This window comes from Danio rerio, chromosome 13 (assembly GCF_049306965.1).
Source record: "Danio rerio strain Tuebingen ecotype United States chromosome 13, GRCz12tu, whole genome shotgun sequence".
NCBI classification, from domain to species: domain Eukaryota; kingdom Metazoa; phylum Chordata; class Actinopteri; order Cypriniformes; family Danionidae; genus Danio; species Danio rerio.
This window is the reverse complement of record NC_133188.1, coordinates 8,694,857-8,718,939: the sequence shown is the minus strand read 5'-3', so window position 1 is coordinate 8,718,939 and position 24,083 is coordinate 8,694,857. Positions and strand designations below refer to the sequence as shown.

Sequence of the window (24,083 nt, the reverse complement as noted above, 5' to 3'; positions counted from 1 at the left end):
GATTTGTTGTGTAACATACATTAATAGACTCAAATTTAAATCTAATTCTTTTATTTTCACTTGACGGCAATATCCTTTTAATTTGAACTTCTTTAGTTTTTGAAGACAGAGGAAACTTTATATAGTTCTAAGTATGTGAATGGTATCTTTAGAGAATTTATGTGAAATTTCGGTTATTCATTTCAAAATACAGCAGCGAAGATAATTCAAAGACTTAAAGCTTTTATTTTGTAACAAAACACCTTTATTTTGAAAACGAAGCATGTTTCCTGTTGAAGCACTCCACTTGCTGCAAAATTCCACCTTTCATTTTCACAATCATACCAAAGTAGCTGTAACTGTACAGCAAGAGATTCGTGTATAACTTCAATTTGTTTTGTGAGTTGGGTTTCATTGTCAATTACCATTATAAGTTGAACTGCTGTTGTACTTGTAACGTTAGTCTGCCGGTAATGTACTAACGTGACCGTTTAAACGTCATCATAACTCATAACACGTTGAGTCACTGTGTTTTCACGTTTGAACATTTGTTTATGCTTGCAATCTTCATCAACATAAAATCAAGGCAGATAAGAAATTCAAATGAGAAACATATTCTTAATTGTTAAAAAGCTGCTTTTGTACATAATGTTTTTCAGGAAGTGCTTCAAAGCACTTGATTTATGTGATTCATGGATGCTCTAAAAGGTAGCTGAAGTCATGAGTGGAAGGAGAAGGAGCAAACCCAATCGGGGTGGAGGTCGGTTTAATAAACCCAGGGGAGGTAGAGGAGGAGGTGGTGGAGGTGGAGGCAAGAAATTTGCCAGTGGAGGCTGGGATGATGGAGATGATTTCAGCCTGGATTTTGGTCCCAGTCGCTCATTCAAGCCTCCCTCCTCTAGAGGTTCGAGAGGTGGAGGTGTCCGCGGGGCTCAGGGTGGAAGAGGCAGAGGAAGATCTCTGGGACTACCTAGAAAACACGATGATGACGAGGAGAAGAGATCCAGGTTTAGATCAGAACAAGTGCCTCTTCCCTTGCAGAAGATTCACATGACGTCAGAGAACAAACTACAGGTCAAAGAACTTCTTCGGGAACTTCAGAATCAGGAGTATCAAACCCCTAACAGGTGAACTTGTGTTTGCTTCTATAGAAACAGCAGTCACCATTTATTTAGTAGTTTTATGTTCATATAATTCATTCATTTTAAAACACAATGCGAACAACTAATTTCAAGATCTATCAAAACATTACAAAATTTGGTTTGAATAGAATCTATGATTGGCTATTACATTTTTGGTTTCGTCTATTTAGCCAACAAAGCATTCAAAATGTTCTAATCAAATTAAAAAAAACAATAGCAACATGTATTATTATCTAGTTACACTCAACTCCTCAAACAGACATTTATATTGGTTTACATAGTTTTTAATGCTGAATAATGTGTTCTTGTCATGTAGTGGCTCTGATTATGAAGGTGGAGAGGAGGAAGAGGATGAGGAGTATGATGAGCTGGACCATCGAGAGGAAGGTCAGTACTGGATAACCCATGATGATGGAGTAGAATATGCGGAGACTGATGACTGGATGGAAGACCCTGTTGAGGAAAAGCACAAAAAACCCGAACCGGTGATCTCCCTGTTTGCTCTTGGAACTCTGTGCAGGTATACTATTGCTAGAAGATTACCCTGTATAATTAGGTTCAGTATTATGTTTTTGAAAAGCAGCTATGCTTACTATTAATTCTACATTAAAATTAAGTGGCAGTGTTTTAGGGTTTAAAACTTAAAACTGTGTTTCATTGTGGGATATAACAATTATACAATACATCAGTATGCTTAAATGACCAACATCTGCTCTATTTAGACTACTTTAAAGTATTCTTGAAAGACACATGATAAAAAAAAGTTTCTGGTCAGTGTCCTTTTAATAAAACTTAATAAACTTAATAAAACCAATTTAAATATCATATACCATCAAATTATGTTAACAAATTATTAATATTGAGAATCATCAAGTGTATTTTAAGAATGATATTTTTCTTTTCGTAAATTACATGTTATTACATATTATAGTTTACTTTTAATATACAGTATGAGTAAACAATATACAAAATATATAGTATTGTACAGTAGAATTTTAACATGCATGTTAAATAATTTTTGAAGTATATTAAGGTAACTATTAATTAATTAATTATTTAGTTAATTAATTAATTTATTTATATATTTATTTATTTATTTATTAAAACATTAAGTCTTTCCCAAAGATGGGTTGCAGCTGGAAGGGCATCCGCTGCCTAAAACATGTGCTGGATAAGTTGGTAGTTCATTCCACTGCGACGACCCCGGATTAATTAAGAGACTAAGCCAAAAAGAAAATGAATGAACATTAAGCCTAATAAAAATGTTAATGACGGATTTATTGTATAATTATTATCATTAACAGAATTATGTGTGCAGATACTTTGTCTAGATTGTAAGATTTTAAATCAGTGGTTCTCAAGCTTTTTTCATCAAGTACCACTTCAGAAAAATAGTCTCTCCAAGTACCACCATAATGACGAGGCAGATTTTTCCTATTATTAGGAATATTTATAGTGTCAGCCATGGTTATTCACTGTATATATTAAGGAAACATACTGTTAACCAGGTCACAGATTTTTACTGTAGCATTTTTACAGTTTTTTACCGTTGAAATCACGGCCATTTTTTACAGTGTAACTTTAATTAAGCTATGCTTTAATTAAGCTATATTCTAGCTCCTATTCTTAGCATCTGATACCACGATGAACTAAAGTATACATTCTAAGCACACTGATGTGAGCACACGGGTCAGCCGGTGCTGATCACATCAGTGTAATTGTTTGTGTCAGAGGCTTAAAACTGTATTCATTTTTTTTCTTTCATTATTCAGTATTCCTCCGCGTACCACTGGAAGGAAGCCTACGTACCACTAGTGGTATGCGTACCACAGTTTGAGAACCACTGTTATAGATGATCAATGTTTTATAAATTACTAAAATAGTTTCAGTGTTGTAGGTTTACAGTTGATTTTTTTGGGAGGGGGTATTGGGGTTGTGGCGCGGCTGGTAAGACTGACACTGACACAAACACAAGGAGTCATGGTTAATTTGTGTTGATTTGTTAATTTTAAGGTTTTATTTGGTCATTGAATAGACTTACAATAATCACAATTTCCAGGATTAATTTTCTGCTATGCAAAAACTTACAAAAACAAACAAACAAAAACAAAACAAAGTCAAACATCCCAACCCCAACCTGTAAGTATACAATACAGTGATAATCAAAACAACCTTTTAGTTGTTATTTTATTTCTTTTAATGATTACAGTAAATAACTGAACAATTATTTGAACTGTACAACCATACAAGCTAAAAATGAACATTGAGGGCTCTATTTTGACGGTCCATGCGCAGAGCGCAAAACGCAGGCAGCAAACGCTTTCAGGGCATCTCAGAACGCGTTTTTGCTAATTTAAGGACGGGAAAACCTGCTTTGCGCCATGGCGCATGATCTAAAAGGGTTGAGTTTATTTTCTTAATGAGTTATGGGTGTGTTTTGAGAATAAACCAATTAGAGTCTCATCTCCCATTCCCTTTAAGAGTCAGCTGCGTCGCGCCAAGAGCGCATTCGCTATTTACAGGACGCAAAGTAAGTCTAAGTGGAAAAAAAATGAGCATTTCACTAGCAAACAGTTAACAGTTTTTTAACAGAAAACTGTTAAACAGAGCATCTACTGCGTGAGAATGAGAGATAATGGATCACTTTCACATTCGCTCTTGGATAGGGAAACCTTTACGCACAGACATCAATTAGTCTATAAATAAATACGTTTGTTAAGCGCAAATATTAGTTTCAAAACTATTTCTAAATTCAGTTCTAATTTCCAGCAAACGAATAAATGAACAATAATAACAAAATGAGCTCAAAAACCTGAGTTATACCCTAAAACACATGCTGTGCCCCATATGGTCTAAAACCTGACAGGTGGGCAAATCTAAGTTTGTTTTTAATAAAACAAATATAAATATGGATATAATAAATAATACTGCTAATAATAATAACATTATACAAAAGCAAATTGTTATGAATTAACTGAAAAAGCCTCCTGTGATGAAGAAGACATAAAAGCAGTGATTTTTCATATTTATGTAGAATAGAAAATAGTATGTTTTGTAATATTTTAATTCTTTATATTTATATTCTATATCTATTCTTATTATATCCTATATATATCCTTAATATTTAAACTTTTTCATATGTAAAGATATTTGGCTATTGCTCTCTTGTGCGTATTAAGCAGTGCATAAGCGAGGCGCAACTCTGCGCCGGAGTTTAGACCGGGTTAGTTTTGGTCTAATGAAAAATCTATTATAGTTTCTCAAAATAGCAACGCGCCAGCAGTGCGCCTCAGAACGCCTCCCTTTTTAAACCAGAACGCCTATGGGCGCAAAAATGAGCGCTAATGCATTTGCTATTTAAACAGCGTAGCGCAAAGCCGCAAAATGACTCTTGCGCCAAGCTGAAACTACCAAAAGACTATTGGGCCGCGACTTGCGCCACACTGCGCCGGGTGTATGATAGGGCCCTTATTGTTACATCATTTTAAAACAAAATGTAGCTTAAAGCAGCAAATGCTGTTATAAAAAGTATTAATTACCCTGTTCATGGTTGAGAAGTCCCTCTCACAGTTTACCCTGCTGACTGGGACTGTCAGGGCAATAGAAGTTATTTTAAACGTAAAATAGAAAACTATCCTTTTAAAAACTAGAGAGTGGGCCAGTTTGTCTCAAGCGCTATTAGTACACAAGTACACAACTAGAACATTGATATTTGTATACTTACTAAATAAATATACTTGCTTGTACCCTCCATATATTAGCAACTCAGTATTACCCATGTTGCAGGTATGGGTTTGACCGTGAGCGCAGCAGACAAGCTTTGGAAGCCGGAGAAGGAAGTGGATGCGGTGAGGTTGGAGCAACATTAGAGCTTCTTCTATCACAGATGTTCAAAGAACGATTTGGCTCTAGCGCCCTCAGCCCGCAAACATCTGATCCCCCTTCACAGGGGGAATGTGTAGCTTTGCGACAGGAAGAGGCCTTTGCTTTGACGGCAATCTACGGCGAAAGGTTCTGCGAGCGCATCAGTAATCGGGTTTGGACTATTCAGCTTGATTTGCTGTGGTTGGATGAAAGACGGATCAAACTTTCTGACTCTAAGCATTCTAAAAAGCAGTCAGAGTCCAATCAGATTTGCAAGTTTTACTTAAGGGGGGCAGGTTGTAAGTTTGGGAATCGCTGCAAGTTCAAGCACCAAGTTCACGAATCAAGCACTTCAAGAGATTTTTGTAAGGCAAGTCAACCGGGGTTTAGCAACGCAGATGCTCCAATTTACCAGCTGGAGATCCGTTTCCAACCAGGCAGTTTATATCCTTTTCAACCTCCACTTGTGGCCTTCAGTAGTACAGATGAATCACTCTCAGGGGCTGGACGTCTCAGTGTCACGGAGTATCTGTTCGGTCAGTCACTCAGTGCTGCAGAGGAAGGTGAGCCAGTGGTCTACACCCTTATTTCCAGCCTGGAAGAGGATGGTCCTGTCAGGGAGCTGCTGTCAGCTGCTCATCACAAGTATAGTGCCCCGCCTCCTGTGCTGGCTCCTCCCACTGTCACACCGGCAAAGAGTCGAAGCAATAAAAACAATGTAGACAATAGGACTTCAGCAACTAGAGATCAGTCAACCTCAACTAGCATCACCGAGATCACGAACCACAGAGTGAAACAAAAAGAAGGTAAGGAGCCGAACATCCTAAAGCCTCCATGATTTAATCATACTTGATATAATATTTCACTGTATAATGAAAGTTTTGTGTTTAATTAGTTGCACAAATCCTAAGTGAGGATATTGATGATGTACAAGATGAAGAGGATGATGAAGATGAAGAGGAATGTATCCCAGTAGAAAACGAGAGCTATGTTAACTTGAGGAAGAGGATGGTGAAGAAGACTGAAATCAGAACTGAGCAAATGCAGGAAGAGAACAAGAAGCTGTGCAGAGAGTTCAAAAGGAAACGGGTAACACAATTCTACACCCTACGAATGAATTATTGTTGTCTAAAACCAGGCATTTCAGTTTCATTGTCCAACACCTGCACGACCAGAGCTTTTACTTCATAATGTCAGCAAGTGCGCTGTTTTTTTCTTTTTGATTGGCCAACATGATTGGGTTCATACCAATGGTGAAAGATTCGAATGAGGCAAATTCTGCACCTTTGTGGCAAACGCATTGCAAATTCTGCATCGTTCGCACTGCACAATGCCCTGACTCAAATCCAAAAATACTTAATTCCCTGTTTGGTGTAAGTAATTTATTAATAATAGTTAATAAAAATTCCTTACATTTATATAGCGCTTTTCTGGGCACTCAAAGCGCTTTTACACAATGGGGGGGAATCTCCTCATCCACCACCAGTGTGCAGCATCCACCTGGATGACGCGATGGCAGCCATTTTGCGCCAGACCGCACACCACACACCAGCTGATTGGTGGAGAGGAGACAGCGATGAAGCCAATTGAAATATGGGGATGGTTAGGAGGCCATGATGGACAGAGACCAGTGGGCAGATTTGGCCAGGATGCCAGGGTTAAACCCCTCTTTTCGAAGGACATCCTGGGATTTTTTTAACGACCACAGAGAGTCGGGACCCCGGTTTAATGTCTCATCCGAAAGACGGCGCTCACTGAGCAGTATATCGTCCCCGTCACTATACTGGGGCATTAGGACCCATACAGACTGCAGGTTGGGCGCCCCCTGCTGGCCTCACTAACACCACTTCCGGCAGCAACCTAGCTTTCCCATGTGGTCTCCCATCCTGGTACTGACCGGGCGCAGCCCTGCTTAGCTTCAGTTAGCTTCATGTGAGAGTTGCAGAGAGCTAGCTGCCGGCAAGTAAGTAAGTAAGTAAAGGTTTATTTATATAGCACCTTTCCCAGACATTGAGTCACAAAGTGCTTAACAATAAGAAATAACAACTAAAAGAACACATGGCAATAAAAGAAGACATGTTAAAACATTAAAACTAATTAAAAGTCCAAATACAGAAACACTAATACTGTTAATTAAAAGCGTGACCCAAAAAGGTGTGTCTTTAAATGCTTTTTAAATAGTTCAACTGATCCCAGAGTTCTCAGTGCTAAAGGGAGAGAGTTCCAGAGCCATCGGGCCACCACACAGAAAGCACCTTGAGTCTTAAGATGAGTTCTGGGAAAGGCTAACAGGTCTTTGCCAGAAGACCTCAGAGACCGGCTACATGAGTGACTGCTTAAAAGATCTTGTATATACAGGGGTGCTTGACCATGCAGAGCTCTATATGTAATGGCCAAAATCTTAAAATTTACACTAAAACTAATAGGAAGCCAGTGAAGTGCCTTAAGCACAGGTGTAATGTGTGACCTCCTACTGGTGTTAGTTAAAAGCCTCGCTGCTGCATTCTGCACAACTTGCAATCGCTCCATAGAGGATTTGTTTAGACAAGTGAACAGAACATTACAAAAATCCAATCGAGAAGAGATGAAGGCATGGACAAGCCTCTCCATCTCTTCCTTTGACACAATGGGCTCTATTTTGACGGTCCATGCGCAAAGTGCAAAACGCAGGGCGCAAATGCTTTCAGGGCGTGTCAGGACGCGTTTTTGCTAATTTAAGGACGGGAAATATGCCTTGCGCTTCGTCGCATGGTCTAAAAGGGTTAAGTTTATTTTCTTAATGAGTTATGGGTGTGTTTTAAGAATAAACCAATTAGAGTCTCATCTCCCATTGCCTTTAAGAGTCAGCTGCGTCGTGCCAAGAGCGCATTCGCTATTTACAGGATGCAAAGTAAGTCTAAGTGGAAAAAATGAGCATTTCACTAGCAAACAGTTAACAGTTTTTTAACAGAAAACTGTTAAACAGAGCATCTACTGCGTGAGAATGAGAGTTAATGGATCACTTTCACATTCGCTCTTGGACAGGGAAACCTTTACGCACAGACATCAATTAGTCTATAAAAAAAATAAGTTTGTTTGTTAAGCGCAAATATTAGTTTCAAAACTATTTCTAATTTCAGTTCTAATTTCCAGCAAACGAATAAATGAACAATAATAACAAAATGAGCTCAAAAACCTGAATTATATCCTAAAACACATGCTGTGCCCCATATGGTCTAAAACCTGACAGGTGGGCAAATCTAAGCTTGTTTTTAATAAAAACAAATATACATATGGATATAATAAATAATACTGCTAATAATAATAACATTATACAAAAGCAAATTGTTATGAATGAACTGAAAAAGCCTCCCGAGATGAAGAAGACATAAAAGCAGTGATTTTTCATATTTATGTAGGCTAGAAAATAATATTTTTTGTAATATTTTAATCCTTTATATTTATATTCTATATCTATTCTTATTATATCCTATATATATCCTAAATATTTAAATTTTTTCATAAGTAAAGATATTTGTCTATTGTGTGTATTAAGCAATAAGTAAGCGAGGCGCAACTCTGTGCCGGAGTTTAGACCGGGTTAGTTTTGGTCTAATGAAAAATCTATTATAGCTTCTCAAAATAGCAATGCGCCAGCGGTCCACCTCAGAACGCCTCCCTTTTTAGACCAGAACGCCTATTGGCGCACAAATGAGCGCTAATGCATTTGCTATTTAAACAGCGTAGCACAACGCCTCAAAACGTCTCTTGCGCCAAGCTGAAACTACCAAAAGACTATTGGGCCGCGACTTGCGCCACACTGCGCCGGGTGTATGATAGGGCCCAATATCTCAGATTTTTCCTAAATGGTGTGAACCCATCATAAATGCATAAAAGCCCCCTTAACATGCAGCACACAGTTTTTTGCCTTTTCGCGTGGACAGACATTTATTTTTGTAAATGAATGCGGAAAATAAAAATAAAAAAAAACTCCTTTTGTAGAGTTTTCACAACTTTCAAAAAAAGGAAAAATCATTTTGGTTTGGCTTAACTGATCTTTATGTGTTTTTTCTTTCAGTCATCGAGGCGATACATATCAATGCAAGAGCAGAGGCAGAAACTCCCAGCATGGCAGAAGAGAGAGGCCATATTGGAGTGTTTGGTTAAGAACCAGGTTCTGGTTATCAGTGGAATGACCGGGTAGGTCTGTGATCCGCATAATTTAAAATCTATTAACCTGTCTTGTTTGCATATCATATATTATTTATATTAATGTAACTTCAGGTGTGGGAAAACTACTCAGATTCCTCAGTTTATCTTGGATAATTTCCTCCAGACTGGACGGCCGGATAGAGTAGCCAACATTATTTGCACTCAGCCACGCAGAATCTCTGCCATTGCTGTTGCAACTCGAGTGGCTCAGGAGCGGGCAGAGGCCCTGGGGCACTCCACAGGCTACCAGATCCGCCTGGAGACCGTCAGGGTAACACCACTTTACATACCAACTGCATGTCATAAGATTTTCATCATCTTTTATCATTCGTTGTTTTATTGTTAATATAAATAATAGTATAAATTTGATTTGTAGATGAATTTATTTATTGAAATTTGTCATTTTTGTGTTTTCATTCTTTTGTTCTGAAATGAATTGTTTTCAAGTCAGTTTTTTTTAAATAAAATAATTATTTTTAATAATAGTGATTTTTTTTTTCATGAAAACCATTTAAGGAAAATATATTCATAACAGATCCTCAAAAATCTTATTTAAAAGCTGGGGTTGGTACGATTTTTGTACTAGTTTAAGAGTCTTTTACTGTTTTTAAGAATGTTAAGTCTTGTAAGTCTTGCAAAAATGTAAAATATTTTTATTATCATAATTCAGTTCAATTCTTCTTTATTTCTGTACTGCTTTTTTACAATTTAGATTGTGTCAATGCGGCTTCACATAGATGAAGAAAAAATAATACAAATACATAAATATTTCTAACTGTGGAACATTCCAGCAGTTCAGGCAGGCAGGAGAGTAATAGTAGATTTCTGGTTTAGTTCTAGTAAATTAAAACTGATTCAGCAGGGCTCAACAATAAGGACTGCCCGGTGGCCCGGGGCCAGCGTGCGAGGCGCTCTGGACAGTAGACAGAATTGTTACTAGCCGGATTTGTAGTGCCTTGTCACAAGAGTTCAATTTGTCTGCGACTATTTGTCAATTGCATATAAATACAGTCTTAGAATCGAGAAACAGGTTGTGCTTTTAAGCCTTTAAATGCTGCCTTCTCAGTGATGTCGTAAACACCATGTTGCTTTTCGGTTCCTTCGATCTGATTGGATGTTGTGAGCATGACGTTTTTTTTGTAACCTGGTAAAAACCAGTATAGCGAAATGAATTTATGAGGCTAAAAGAATGTCTTGGAAGCAGACATTTACGTGGGTACAATGCGAAGATATGCTCATTATACATTTTTTAACATTTAAAAAAAATAAAAATTCTAGATTCAAAACACATTTTTGACACAATATTAAAAACATGTGGCTAAGGAATTTCAATTAACTTAACTTTTTTTTGGTGGGGTCAGTGAAAATATTCGCAGGGCAAGTAAAAATCTGAACCGCTGGCCCAATCGGGCCAGTAGAAAAAATCCTTAGCGTTGAACCCTATTCAGTTTAGTGTAGTATAAATGACAATCCCGAAGTTGGTTTTATTTTAATTCAGGCTAAAAAGCAACTCAACAGATTACTTCACTGTTTTCTTGCCGTTAAAAACAAATAGTATTCTAGAATTTAGTTTATTCATGTGATGGTGATTTTTTTCACCAGCCATCACCAACTGAATTATCATAGTTGAAATTAGTTCCTGTTATGAATGTTTTGTGTAAACCATGGACTTAAAAAAATTCAATTGAATGCAAGTTGAAAAAGTTTGTAAAACATTGTAATGTCTTTTTTCCTGTTCAGTTTAAAACATTATCGCTGAATAAAATATTTATTTTCTTTCCATTTAAAAAAATATATTTATTTTGTTGTATTATTTTTTTTCTCTCTGTCTGATTTTTGCATGGTAGTGTTATGCGGTAATACCTAGCCTTCTAATAGAAGTTTTTGTGTTTTGTTGCATCCAGTCCTCCATCACCAGGCTGATGTTCTGCACAACTGGTGTTCTTTTGAGGAGGTTAGAAGGTGATCCTGAGCTCAGCGGTGTCACACATGTGATCGTGGATGAGGTCCATGAACGAACAGAAGAGAGGTTTGTGGAAAGCTCAAATGCACATAAATAAACCGTCACATGAAGTGAATCTGACAGTAGCACAATACTTGTCTTGCAGTGACTTCCTGTTGCTGGTTTTGAAGGATCTGATTGTAAAAAGGACAGATCTGAAAGTAATTATGATGAGTGCAACCTTGAATGCTGAACTGTTCTCACAGTATTTCAACAACTGCCCCTGCATCCATATACCAGGTGAACCCCACATCATTTATCTTTCATTACACATTTATTTTTATGTACAGCTCTTGAAAAAAACAACATTTTGAAGTTATTAAAACTTGATTCTCTGGGATTTGCCATTAATGGGTGCTTGCCATTACTAAGAGTTATCATTTACATAATTTATTTGAATAGGATGATAGCAGAGTAAATAATAAATATACAAAAACATACTTATTATTATTTACTCTCCTAATGTCCTTTCAAAATAAACTAACAATAAAAAAAATACAATTTATATATACGTTATATTTATTATACATTATATATGAGCAATATCACACAAATAGAAGTGTTTATGGGCACTGGTGGGAGCCGTGCATTGGCTCGAGGCCACAGGCCGAGTGCCTTGGCATCCCCATATATGCAGACATATAAACAACAGTTTGACCGCATAATAACATCTATAAGTTGTTGCAAAACAGGTAATTTTTGCTCACATTTTAAGATTAAAAGGCTGAACGTCATGAAGTGCCATCAGTCTACAGAGATTTCCCCTAGTTGCAATGTAAACAACTACATTCTTGACTAAAAAAGCCACAAAAGTACAGTATGTTGTCCAACAGCAGCAATATTTGTCTGTAGAGTGTCCTCTGCTTGTTGCGCATGTGGGCGTAGCAAAAAAAAAAAAAAAAACTTGTGGGTGAAGAGGCTGTACCAGTGCTGTTATTTGCAGACTATCACAGCTATCAGCCAATCAGATTCAAGAACATACATACATACATACATACATACATACTTTTGTAATTATACAGTTGAAGTCAGAATTATTAGCCCCCTTGTTTATTTTTTTCCCAATTTCTGTTTAATGGAGAATAACTCATTTCTAATAACTGATTTATTTTATCTTTGCCATGATAACTAAATATTATTTTACTAGATCTTTTTCAATACACTTCTATTGACCTTATTCTTCAATGCGGAAGTGCGCTCGTTTTTGCGATTGTTTTAGAACTTCCGATTCAGCTCCCTATGGGAGAAATGACTAGAAATAATAGACGGCAGAAAACGGTCAAACTACTTGCTCAACAAACAAGTGCATCCATAACTATACAGACAAAACAGAATAATATAATAAGAAAATATCAGTTTGCAACATTAAGCAGCAAAACAAGCTGTTTTTAACTAAATGAATGGAAGTGAATGAGACTGGAAGTCTTGAGCCAAAAAAATTAAAATGTCTGCGCCCACTTGTGCGCAGAGAATAAGATAAATACAGCTTAAATCAAGTTAAATCACTTTTATTGTCACATCATCATCAGCAGCATGTGTGCTATGATGAGTGAAAAGCTTAGGTGCTGGCTCCAGACAGTACAAAATACAGTGCAAATAAAATGACAGTGTAAATACAGACAGTGCAAAATACAGACAGTGCAAATAAAATGACAGTGCAAATACAACAGCATACTACTCAAAAAAAAAAAAAAAAAAAAAGAAAGAAACAGGACAATGTAAAATTGACAGCGATATGTACAATGAATAGGTGCCCACATAGTTGTAGGCAGTATTGTTTCAAGTATGGATTGGTTAAAGTGCAGTGCATGCTACATATTGATGGTGTGCAGTGAGGGGTATGGAAGAGTCTGTGTGGGGTGTGTTAAGTGTTCATCAGCCTGATAATTTGAGGGAAGAAACTTTTCTTCAGCCGGCGAGTGCGTGACCGGATGCTGCGGAACCGTCTGCCTGAGGGTAGCAGAGAGAAAAGTCTACGGCTTGGGTGGCTAGAGTAGCTGATTATTCTCTTGGCTTCCCTCATGCACCGCCTGGTGTAGATGTCCTGGAGGGAGGGAGTGTAGATGTCCTTAAAGTCCTTAAAGTGACATATAAAGGCTTAACTAGGGTAATTAGGTTAATGAGGCAGGTTAGGGTAATTAGCTAAGTTATTGTATAACAGTGGTTTGTACTGTAGACTATCAAAAAAAATAAATAATAATAATGTTGACCTTAAAATGTTTATTAAAAAATTAATAACAGCTTTTATTCTAGCCTAAATAAAACAAATAACACTTTCTCCTGAAGTAAAAATATTATCAGACATACTGTGAAAATTTAATGTTAAAAAATTTCTGTTAAACATTATTTGGGAAATATTAAATAAATAAATCAAATAAAATCAAAGGGGGGCTAATAAATCTGACTTCAACTGTATATACATTTAATAAATATATAATTACCTATGTATGTAGCAAGAGAGATTGCCTCAATATTTAAGTTATTCTATGTTCTATTTATATCAGCATTTTGTCATTTTTGATGAATTAGCTCTAAATCACATCCTTTGTTGACAAATCCAGAGAAACAGTAATTATTAAGTTTCTCTTATTTTTTTCCAAAGCTGTAAAGCTTTTGCAATAATAAAAATAGATTTTAGTGCCTTAAAATAATGTAAACACTGTGTTTGATAATGGTGTAATGTACCACACATTTCTTACCTTATTATTACTTTAAGTTTTTTACACACATTTTAAAATTCCTTCCATCTTTAGGGCGTACTTTCCCAGTAGAGCAGTTCTTCCTTGAAGATGCCATTGCCAAGACCAGGTATTCACATCAAATGCATTTTATTTTAAACACAATTGTTTATTTTTTTACATGGATTCTTTTCAAAATGATACAAATCCGAAAATTTTTAAACTCAAGGTTTTTATTCTTTTGCAATAAAGGTATGTAATTGAAGATGGAAGTCCATACCGGCGCTCCACAAAGCTAAATCGTTCCTCCGGTCCGGGTGGTACAACTGGAAAGGGACGAGCTCTAGTTGAAGACTTTGATGATGATGGTGGCTGGTCCTTCACCTCCTTCAGAAATAAGGAGTCCGTCAAAGACTCAGTTCCTGATCAGCAGCTCAGTCAACAAGATCTCACTGTCCGATATTCCAGTAAGATTATTTTGAGTCACCAGTTGTTTGCTTGTGCTTGTTTTGTGGGGAGTTTTCTATGGATTGGTCTGTTATCACTGCTTACCTGTTTGGGCAATTTGTTAAGCTTTTTCTGTAAATAGTGTTTACAAAAAACTACTGCCTTCCTGTTTAATCGTTCCTATTATACTTTATACACTGTCAGCTTCCTTTAGTGTGTAATGTTACTGTTCATACAAGATCGGTAACATTTAAAGGTAATGCATTCTTTAGCATGAACTAACAATGATCAACAGTTAAGCATTACTTAATTTTTGTTAATTTTAACTAAACATGTAGTAACATGTTAGGTAAGGCATTAGTTAACATCAACTAATGATGAACAGTGACTGTAACTAATATTAATTGACACACATTCTATTCTAATCTCTTTACATCAACAGCTTAATAAGTTTGTTTACTTGCATACACTGAAGTATTTGTTCATGGATTACAAAACATGACCTAACAATAAACAACACATTTATTCAGCAATACTAAACCATAATTTTAACTAAACTTGTATTCATAAGTTAATTAATACATTAGTTAACACATTTGTTAAGTCATTAGCATGACTTTATGTTAGTAAAACAGTAGATAATGCAGGAATAATGTACACTAATAAGGTTGGTAATTCTCTCAATGATCTGAGCACCATTTTAACATCTAAACAATGATTGATCCCACTTTATATTACTTAGCCTAAATCATCAAAAAAATACAGTGTACTTGCTGTGTATTTAGAATTCTAGGACAACACAAAGGCTAATGAATGCTTTGTTAATGATAAATCATGTTAGTATACAAACATTAATAACACGCACATTGAAGCTAAGGTTTCTACATTTAGGCCCAATCCCAATTCTATTTTAGTACCCCTACCCCTTAAGTTAAGGGGTTCTTTAAAAAGAATATATTTTAGAGCAGTAATCACAATACCGTAATACCGTGAAACCATGATATTTTTATCCAATGTTATCATACGTGCAGAATCCTATACCAGCCCATGCCTAATGCTTTGTCATCCCTAACCATTTACATTCAAACTTTTTTGACATAACCTGAGTGTATTTGACAGCTTAATACTCAGTTGTCTCTTTTGTATTCAAAGAAAGTCGGTAACACTTTATAATAACTACACACTATGAATCATTTACTTAGCATTAGCATCTAGTCAATTCATTATCTGTTAAGCATTAACTCTACATTAATAAGCGTTAGTAAGCAGTTTATAACTGCAGCTACAAATGCTCTATTCTTGACTTATAAGCACCTATATAATGTGCTTAATAATTGTATTTTCATGCTTTGTTAATGGTTTATTTTTCATTACTAAACTAAGTATCACATTATTTAAAAACCAGTTGTATTAAAGAGTAGTTGATGGTTTTTATGATAATTCAGAATGAGTTAGTAAATGATTAATAAACTATTGAAATCAACATTTATATATCTTATTATTCAGGCATTTATTAATAGTTAAGTAATATGTTAATAAATGCTTTATTAACTCAACTTCATGCAGTTTTGTGACCTAATCTAAAGTGAGGACTATTTATGCTTTATAAATCACTTATAAATGACTATTAAAAGCTCAGAATCAAGTGAATAATAATCTTTGCAATCTTATCTAAAAAGTGAAATTAATGTAAAGTTTAAACATTGCCAAATAACAGGAGTGTCAAAATACAACAAAAACTGGATAAAACAGTTTAACTACAACTATAACTACAATATAACAATTTAACAATATAATAAGATGCAATGTTTAAACTCTACAGTGATGTTATTTTAGATCAGGTTGCAAAGATTTATTTTTCATTTGAAGTACAGTTTCATTTGTGTATCTTTAAATGAATAGGAATGAATAATGTCATTTTTCCTGTTTAGAATTTAACTGAGCCTTTATTTGTCATTTATAAAGGATTTATAAAGCATGAATAGTCCTCACTTTAGATTAGGTCACAAAACTGGAGTTGAGTTAATAAAGCATTTATTAACACACATAGTAACCATTAATATATGCCTGAATACTAAGACATTTAAATGTTGATTTCAATAATTTATTAATAATTTACTAACTCATTCTGAATGATCCTAAAAACCCTTAACTACTCTTAAATACAACTGGTTTGTAAATAATGCAATACTTAATTTAGTAATGAAAAATAAGTCATTAACAAAGTATGAAAATACAATTATTAAGCACACTAAATATGTTTGTAAGTCAAGAATAGAGCATTTGTTGCTGCAGTTATAAACTGCTTACTAACACTTATTAATGTAGAGTTAATGCTTAACAGATAATGAGTTCACTATTTGCTAATGCTTAATAAAGGATTTATAGTGTGTAGTTATTAGAAAATGTTACTAGAAAGGGTAATAAAAAATAGGTTTGACCCTAAAGGGGCATTTGTGATGTGGTGTAATAAATTATCTGTGGTGTAATTTTAAACTAAATCTTTATAAATGCATTGTGTGGACACCTGAGATTTATATCGTAACTTGCACTGTGGCATACCTATAAAGTCAGTCTTTATATTAGATCTGTGTGTGTTTGTATTTTGTTTGTACTCTGAACTCTAATAAATGACTAATCTTTGTTCATGTCTTGTTAAGATTATTCAAAGTCTGTGGTGAAAACATTGGCTGCTATGGATCTTGACAAAATCAACATGGACCTGGTGGAGAGTCTGTTGGAGTGGATTGTTGATGGAGATCACAGCTACCCTCCAGGTAAAAATGCATCATAAAACACAGCATTTTCTTTCCCAAATAATTACAGCTTTCTTGATGATCAATTGTTTTTTTCTATGTGTACAGGGGCTGTTTTGGTCTTTCTACCAGGCCTGGCTGAAATAAAGCAATTATATGAGCAGCTGCAGTCTAACAGGATGTTCAATAATAGAAGAACAAACAGGTACGTCAATCTAGTGGGGCCAGTAGATATTGTTACTTACAAATTTGCAGTTTTGAAAGCATAAAGCAAGTCAATACGGCAAAAAGCAAAACACATTTTATCTGAATTTAACTAAAGAAAGACGGTATTAGAAACTATTTGTTTCTAATCTAAACGCTTTTGTTTATCAATATTTTATCTTTATTTTAATAAGAAACCTCGTCCTCTTTCTCATTAGCATACATAAAAAATCTTTGTACTATGTCCCCAAAAAAGATTCTTTCAAGTATATGTCCAGAATGGGTGTACTGCTATGAACATATGGTAATAGTAAATGCTTAGTGGCAAAAGCTATTGGGAGTAATAGAAATTTAGCAGTGTACTATTTCATATCGGAAAGGAAATTAAATAATAAAAAAGGAATGTAGCAAAAGTAAAGCGCAATATATATAATACCTTTGTGTATCAAGTGCACAAACATTTTAAAGATCTTAAAACTCATCTTGATTTTCTATAAGTGATTATGTTGTACCTGATTTTCTAGAATCAAATTATGTTGTATCTATGTAATACTATGCCATACCATTCAAATGTTTGTACTAATTGTAGTATGTATTGAATGGTTCATAAAATCACCCGTTCCGTTTGATCATGGTTCTGTGGTCCCGGTTTTCAGATTAATTTGGTATGCATTGTAAGGCTGGGTGATAAAATCGGTATCGATATTTATTGACCAACACCACTGTCAATATCGATATAAAACATTCGGTATGTACAATAGTTTCCGTATAAAGTGCTAGAGGTTTATTAAAATGTGCCTTGGAAGCAGTGCCAATAAGCTTAGGGGGTAAGTTTGTCATTTCCAATGGAGGTGCATTGCTCCTATAAGCGCGCCGTGCAAGTTGTGCGCCTCAATTGGAACTGACAAACTTACACCCACCACAATATCATAGGTATGACCTAGTTATCTGGACTGTATATCAGCAGATCCTGAACTTTTTTTTATTTATTTTTTTTAGATTTTGTAAGATATTTTTTGCTCGCAATTTATAGTCTTTGCTTTTTTGCAGTGCTTTATATTTAGCAGATTGTTAGCCTATTTATCATAGTAAGTACGACAGTAAAACAAAGGCAGAATGTCATAACTCCAGGCTGCTCACAGTAGCCTCATATTGATGTGCATCTGAACAAAGGCAGAGAACCATAACTTAATTGAATCATATCAAAACCAATACAAGATGTGCAGCACCTGAAGTAGGGGTGTCAAAATTAATCGTTTCTTCGGTGCACCGCGATGCAGACGCGGACAATTCGGTATCGGTTCAGTAATAATCATAACCGGTTATTACTGACGTCATTTACCTCATATGCCCTCTGTCGCGAGGGAGGCGATCGCGAGTATTTACAACGCTCTAACTACTTAACTCAAAAACTGTGCACAATTTCACTGTGTGTGTTTGCTGGATCAGTCTTTCACTGACATATACAACAAAACCCCCTATTTCACTGAGATCGAGAGAATGAAAGTACTTAATTTCTCTCTCTCTCTCTTTCTCTGTCTCGCTCTCTCACTCTCTCTCTCTCACACACACACACACACACACACACACACACACACACAGTGGCCCATTGGACCTGCTGGCATGGCATTTCTTCTCCTCTTGGCTGTTTTACAGCATTACTTCTGGATAAAGAAACGAGCGCGTGTCTGCAGAGTATTCTCCACCGTGTCTATCATACATCAGCTGTGAGATCGCCGCTGCAGCCTGCTGCTTATCAGTGTCACTCATCTGTGAAGAGCGCAGCGCGCAAGAGCCAATCGCAACCGTTTTTGTTGAGGGTGTGACCAATCAAAGAGGTGTGAGAGAACTAGACAAGGATGAGAAATTGAGCTGGATATTTATATTTGTTTATATTATTTGCTTGATGCTCGTTTTGTTTAAAGTTACAGTTTATATATCTGATTGTTTGTATTAAATGACAAAATTGTATTACAAATAATATATAAATATAAATATATCCATACATTTTAATACAAAAACTGCTGCTGTGAAGAAAATATAAAACTGTGTATGAAAAGCACCGTCAATGCACCGAAATATCGAATTGAACCAAATCGATGGCATGATAATCGTAACCGAACCGAATTGTGAGACTAGTGTAGGTTCACAGCTCAAACCTGAAGCTTAGGATACTGGAAACCTGTGCTGGCACTTCTCCTGTGGTGTTGCTATCAGTGTGTGAAGAGTGGGAGAAGAGGGTTGCATTGACAATCCAACACAATGGGCGGCACATTGAACACATTTTATAAGTGGTCAGAAGCTTGTAAATAACTCACAAAAGAATAAAGTTACGTTAAAACCATCGTTTTTCTTGTGGAATTCCCAATAAGTTTTTATGTGTCAAATGACCCTCTTCCTATTAAGAAAACAAAAGTTGGATCCAAGATGGCCGACTTCAAAATGGCCACCATGGTCACCACCCATCTTGAAAAGTTTGCCCCCTCACATATACTAATGTGCCACAAACAGGACGTTAATATCACCAACCATTCGCATTTTATTAAGGTGTATCCATATAATTGGCCCACCCTGTATATATCAGGGGTTCTCTTCTCTATTGGTCCTGGATACATAACTGATTCAGATTCTCATTAGCAGAGAGCTCAATAAACAGTAACTTTAGAGAACTTTTTTTAGTTTTTAGAACGGTGTCACTGCAGAGAGACGAATGTGAGACAAGTGCACAGTGAAGCTGACAATCACTAGTACACCATACAAATAATATTCATAATAAAACAAAAAGTAACCAGACATATTTTTGTCAAATTCTCCTGTTAAAAGTTGATGGTGACGTCATGTTGGTGTGTAACATCTCCAGGTGTGTAGTTTATCCTCTCCACTCGTCCCTGTCCAATGAGGAGCAGCAGGCTGTGTTTACCCGCCCACAGAATGGTGTTACCAAAATCATCATTTCCACAAACATTGCTGAAACTTCTGTCACCATTGATGATGTGGTGTATGTCATAGACTCTGGACGGATGAAAGAGAAAAGGTTTGATAAACTTCATTTTGAGGCTTATGCTGATATTTCATGAGCCATGCAAAAGCATTTTGCTGAAATACACTACATTTTTAGGGTTTAATTTGTGCATGTTTGTGCTAGGTATGATGCCAGTCGCAGTATGGAGAGTCTAGAAGATGTGTGGGTGTCTCGTGCCAATGCTCTTCAGAGAAAAGGCCGTGCTGGTCGTGTGGCATCAGGGGTTTGCTTTCATCTGTTTACAAGCCATCGCTTTGAACACCATCTGAGCCAACAGCAGCTGCCGGAGATCCAGAGAGTTCCTCTGGAGCAGCTCTGTCTACGGTAAGCATCTTTAAAGGAAAACCTTCAATGCTAAACCTAAGTAAATCTATTGTAAGATCTTAAATAATACCTCTTTAAATTTGCATGGCTTTTAATACATTTTTACTTGATTAACTGGGGTTTAAGACGATTTGTATTCAGTGAAACTGTATTCAATAATTTCATTGAAATAACTGTATTTGGAGAAGAAAAACTTCAATGTCTTTTTAGTTGATTAATTATTGCAAAATTTTACATCTACACAGTTATAGTAAGGAATTATTGGCTTCAGGTTGATAAATTATTCGAATTTGCTATGAAGATGTTCTGATAATTCAGTGGCCCGAAGTCAATTATTCCACTTATTAAATCTTCTTGTGCATCTTTATTTATCTCATTCAGTGCAGACTCTGAGCCCGATCATACACCCGGTACAATAAGGCACAAGATGTGTATAGCGCGATTTGCTGCTATTTTTAGACCAGCGCAACCCTAATTGACCCTTCACTAAACCCCGCCCTCCTTAGTTACTGTTGCTACGCCTGTCAAGCTTTCGTGCCTGGCACGTCTATCACAATATGTATCCGCCGGTGTCAGACATTCCCAGGAATATAATTAGTTATTTTTGGCGAACAGGAAAGAGAACTGTGATTTCTCTTTATAAGCCAAAAACCAGATCAACTAATTGTTGTGCAATGAAATATAGTTACTCTCCGACAAGGAAACACGCATGGACAGTGCTTCTACATAATTCAGTCATAGAAAGAGCAACCAGAAAGGGGAAATTGATGCATTTGTGCCAAATATTAGCATCATTGACCCATAACAATGTACAGCACCTTTGACTGTCAGTATGTTTATACAGTTTCTATTCTAATTTGCAGTTAAGTGGAATAAATCAATCAATTGAAATGTAAATCAAAGTATAAATAGCAGAAGTGAACAAATAGATTTTCCCTACCAGCAAATATTAATCTGACACCAAATATAAAAGCAAACACTAACCCGCTTTAACGCCATCACCAATGACTAAATGTCCAAAAGAAAGATGAAAACATCAGTGAATAGCTCTGACATGGCCACAAGGGTTATGATGACTGAAAAGCAGCTGCTGGTAAAGTAAATTGATCGCAAGTGCTCAATTTGTGATCACATCTCGGTTTTGTTCTGTTGACACGTAATTTAAAATATTCGTAGCCTGAAATGAAAATATGACTGCTATTAGTATGACTTCTATGGCGAAGGCAAAATGGAGTAGTGGTCATAATAACGAGCCAAAAGAGAAAAAGACAGCTTGGAAACATAACCTGCTTTGTATTTTTGTAGGAAACACAGTTTAGGTCTTTCTGAATGTGTCAGGAATATATTTCCATCCTTAAAATAGCAAAAGTGGATTCGGACATGGCTTTAATGCTTTTGCAACCTTCGCTTTATACTTTGTGCCTAGATCGTTAAAATAGAGTCTGAAATCTCAAAAAAAGTTGGAGTTTGGCATTTTTTACCAGTTTGTAGATTGAGATATTATTAAAATTTTTTGTCTCATACTTATTAACTATGTCAAAGTTTATAATTAACTATAAAGAGCCCCTGCAGATCAGCTACTGGCATTTGAAATAGCCTATGAAGTTTTGTAGGTATCGCCACAGTAGGACTTTATGTTGTGTCTTATATTCCTCTCTTACGTTGACTTGCTCTTGAATCTACCCCTGCTGTTTGTCTGTTAGTTTCTTTATATGTAATGCATAATCTCCATCCATACTTTAAGCATTAATCAACTTCTTCAATATCAATCAACTTTGTAGTTTGATCTCAAGCCTTGGCCAAGAACTTAGAAAGCACCAATCAGAGGCCACATTTTTATTATGATATCATGTGGACCTCTTATAAAGTATTTTACAGTATTTTAAAAATACAAGACACTAGCGTATTTTGATACAAAATATTACCGCATTTTCATAAACCCTATCAAATACAACTGACTATGTTGTATTTAAAATATGTATTTGAAATACATGTATCATAAATGGTAATGTGGTAATGTGACTTTTCAATTTATTGCTGTTCCTTTTACAGAATGGATGTAATGTAATTAATATATATTCAGTTTAATAGACTTAAGCTTTCATTTATTTGTTCATTGTTTGTATAACGAGATGAAAACTGTTTAAACGCCATCAGGAGCAGCAGACGAGCACAGAAACTTCATTGAATATAGTGTGGTGTAATAAATTTCCATATTTTAAAGACATGGCATGAGACAATGGGATTTAATGCAGTCCTTCTTTTACAGTCTGAGACCCACTTTATATTGTGTATTAATTAAGCAGTGAAGATCATAGATTTTTAAAGAAAGCAGAAGTTAAACGTGGTGATATTGTAACTGCATACAGTTTACCGGAAGCGCTTAATCTGGGATACTGACCTGGCCTATACCCTATTACACTATGGCCCAGTTTCACAAACAGGGCTTAGATTAAGCCAGGACTAGGCCTTCGTTAAATTAGGCTATTTAAGCCCAATTTATAAAAATGGCCTTGGGAAAATATATTATTGGTGTGCACCTGGTGAAAAAAATGACACTGGTGTATGTTAAGACATCTCACCGCAAGTTATTTTGACTTGAGAAAGCTCAAACATGCAATTTAATATTGACTAGCCTTAAACCTTGTTTGTGAAACCGGAGGTATAAGTGTTATCTGGCTTTGCATGTTGATCAAGAGTTACTGAGAGTGCCAAGAGTGCCACTTTAAGTTGTAAACAGTTTTATTAAATGTGTCTCATATTTGAATATAACTATTGATAGCTTTATTCATGTTATTGTTGTTTTCCTGTTCATTTTAGTACTTATTTAAAAGGAATTGAACCCTCTCTCCCCCAGGGTTAAGGTGCTGGAGGTGTTTGCTGAGCGTCCTCTGGACTCTGTTTTCTCTCAGCTGATTGAGCCGCCCACAGAAGGCAGTCTGGAAGCAGCTAAACAGCGCCTGTGTGCCCTTGGTGCCCTGACAGATGAGGAGTCTTTAACTCCACTGGGCTGGCATTTGGCCTGTCTGCCAGTGGACGTGCGAATTGGTAAACTCATGCTGCTGGGAGCCATCTTCCGCTGCCTCGACCCTGCCCTCACCATTGCTGCCAGCCTGGCCTTCAAGAGTCCATTCGTAAGTCAATCAATATCTGATAAAAATCATCAGTCTAATGCAGTATTGTTTCCTGAGATGACTGTTTTCTTGATGACTCTACTCGAAGGTGTCTCCATGGGATAAACGAGAAGAAGCTAATGAGAAGAAGTTGGCTTTCTCTCTTGCGAACAGTGACCATCTAGCTTTGATGCAGGCGTACAAGGTCAGTATTTTCAATTTATGAAATAATTCTGATAAAAATGTTCCATTGTTTTACTTCAGAAATATTTAGCAGCATTACTGCTATCAAGATGAATGATTTGTGAAGGTTCTTGTGACATTAGCTGGTTTTCAATCCTAACATGAAGCAAATCTTTTC

The 24,083-nt window shown here is 36.1% G+C and overlaps 2 protein-coding genes across 3 annotated transcripts in view; one reads left to right on the top strand and one right to left on the bottom strand.

Moving 5' to 3' along the window:
• Window positions 1-271: 271 nt before the first annotated feature.
• Window positions 272-24,083, top strand: part of dhx57 (DEAH (Asp-Glu-Ala-Asp/His) box polypeptide 57) — a 33,453-nt gene continuing 9,641 nt past the window's right edge. Inside the window, exons 1-17 of one of the 2 annotated variants that reach the window (XM_021480720.3) lie at window positions 272-378; window positions 639-1,106; window positions 1,438-1,641; window positions 4,908-5,791; window positions 5,881-6,074; window positions 9,043-9,164; window positions 9,249-9,447; window positions 11,081-11,205; window positions 11,285-11,418; window positions 13,932-13,986; window positions 14,109-14,323; window positions 16,964-17,080; window positions 17,168-17,264; window positions 20,124-20,297; window positions 20,409-20,609; window positions 23,467-23,743; window positions 23,832-23,927. In XM_021480720.3, the coding sequence (XP_021336395.2) occupies window positions 700-1,106; window positions 1,438-1,641; window positions 4,908-5,791; window positions 5,881-6,074; window positions 9,043-9,164; window positions 9,249-9,447; window positions 11,081-11,205; window positions 11,285-11,418; window positions 13,932-13,986; window positions 14,109-14,323; window positions 16,964-17,080; window positions 17,168-17,264; window positions 20,124-20,297; window positions 20,409-20,609; window positions 23,467-23,743; window positions 23,832-23,927 (3,501 nt within the window). In that variant the 5' untranslated portion in view covers window positions 272-378; window positions 639-699. Of the gene's footprint in view, window positions 379-638; window positions 1,107-1,437; window positions 1,642-4,907; window positions 5,792-5,880; window positions 6,075-9,042; window positions 9,165-9,248; window positions 9,448-11,080; window positions 11,206-11,284; window positions 11,419-13,931; window positions 13,987-14,108; window positions 14,324-16,963; window positions 17,081-17,167; window positions 17,265-18,919; window positions 19,102-20,123; window positions 20,298-20,408; window positions 20,610-23,466; window positions 23,744-23,831; window positions 23,928-24,083 lie in introns of those variants that run through there. The other variant, XM_073920585.1, reaches the window with a different exon arrangement.
• Window positions 19,138-24,083, bottom strand: part of galm (galactose mutarotase) — a 29,231-nt gene continuing 24,285 nt past the window's right edge. The window contains exon 7 of the mRNA XM_021480558.3: window positions 19,138-20,275. Within this exon, the coding sequence (XP_021336233.2) occupies window positions 20,267-20,275 (9 nt within the window). The 3' untranslated portion in view covers window positions 19,138-20,266. The remainder of the gene's footprint in view (window positions 20,276-24,083) is intronic.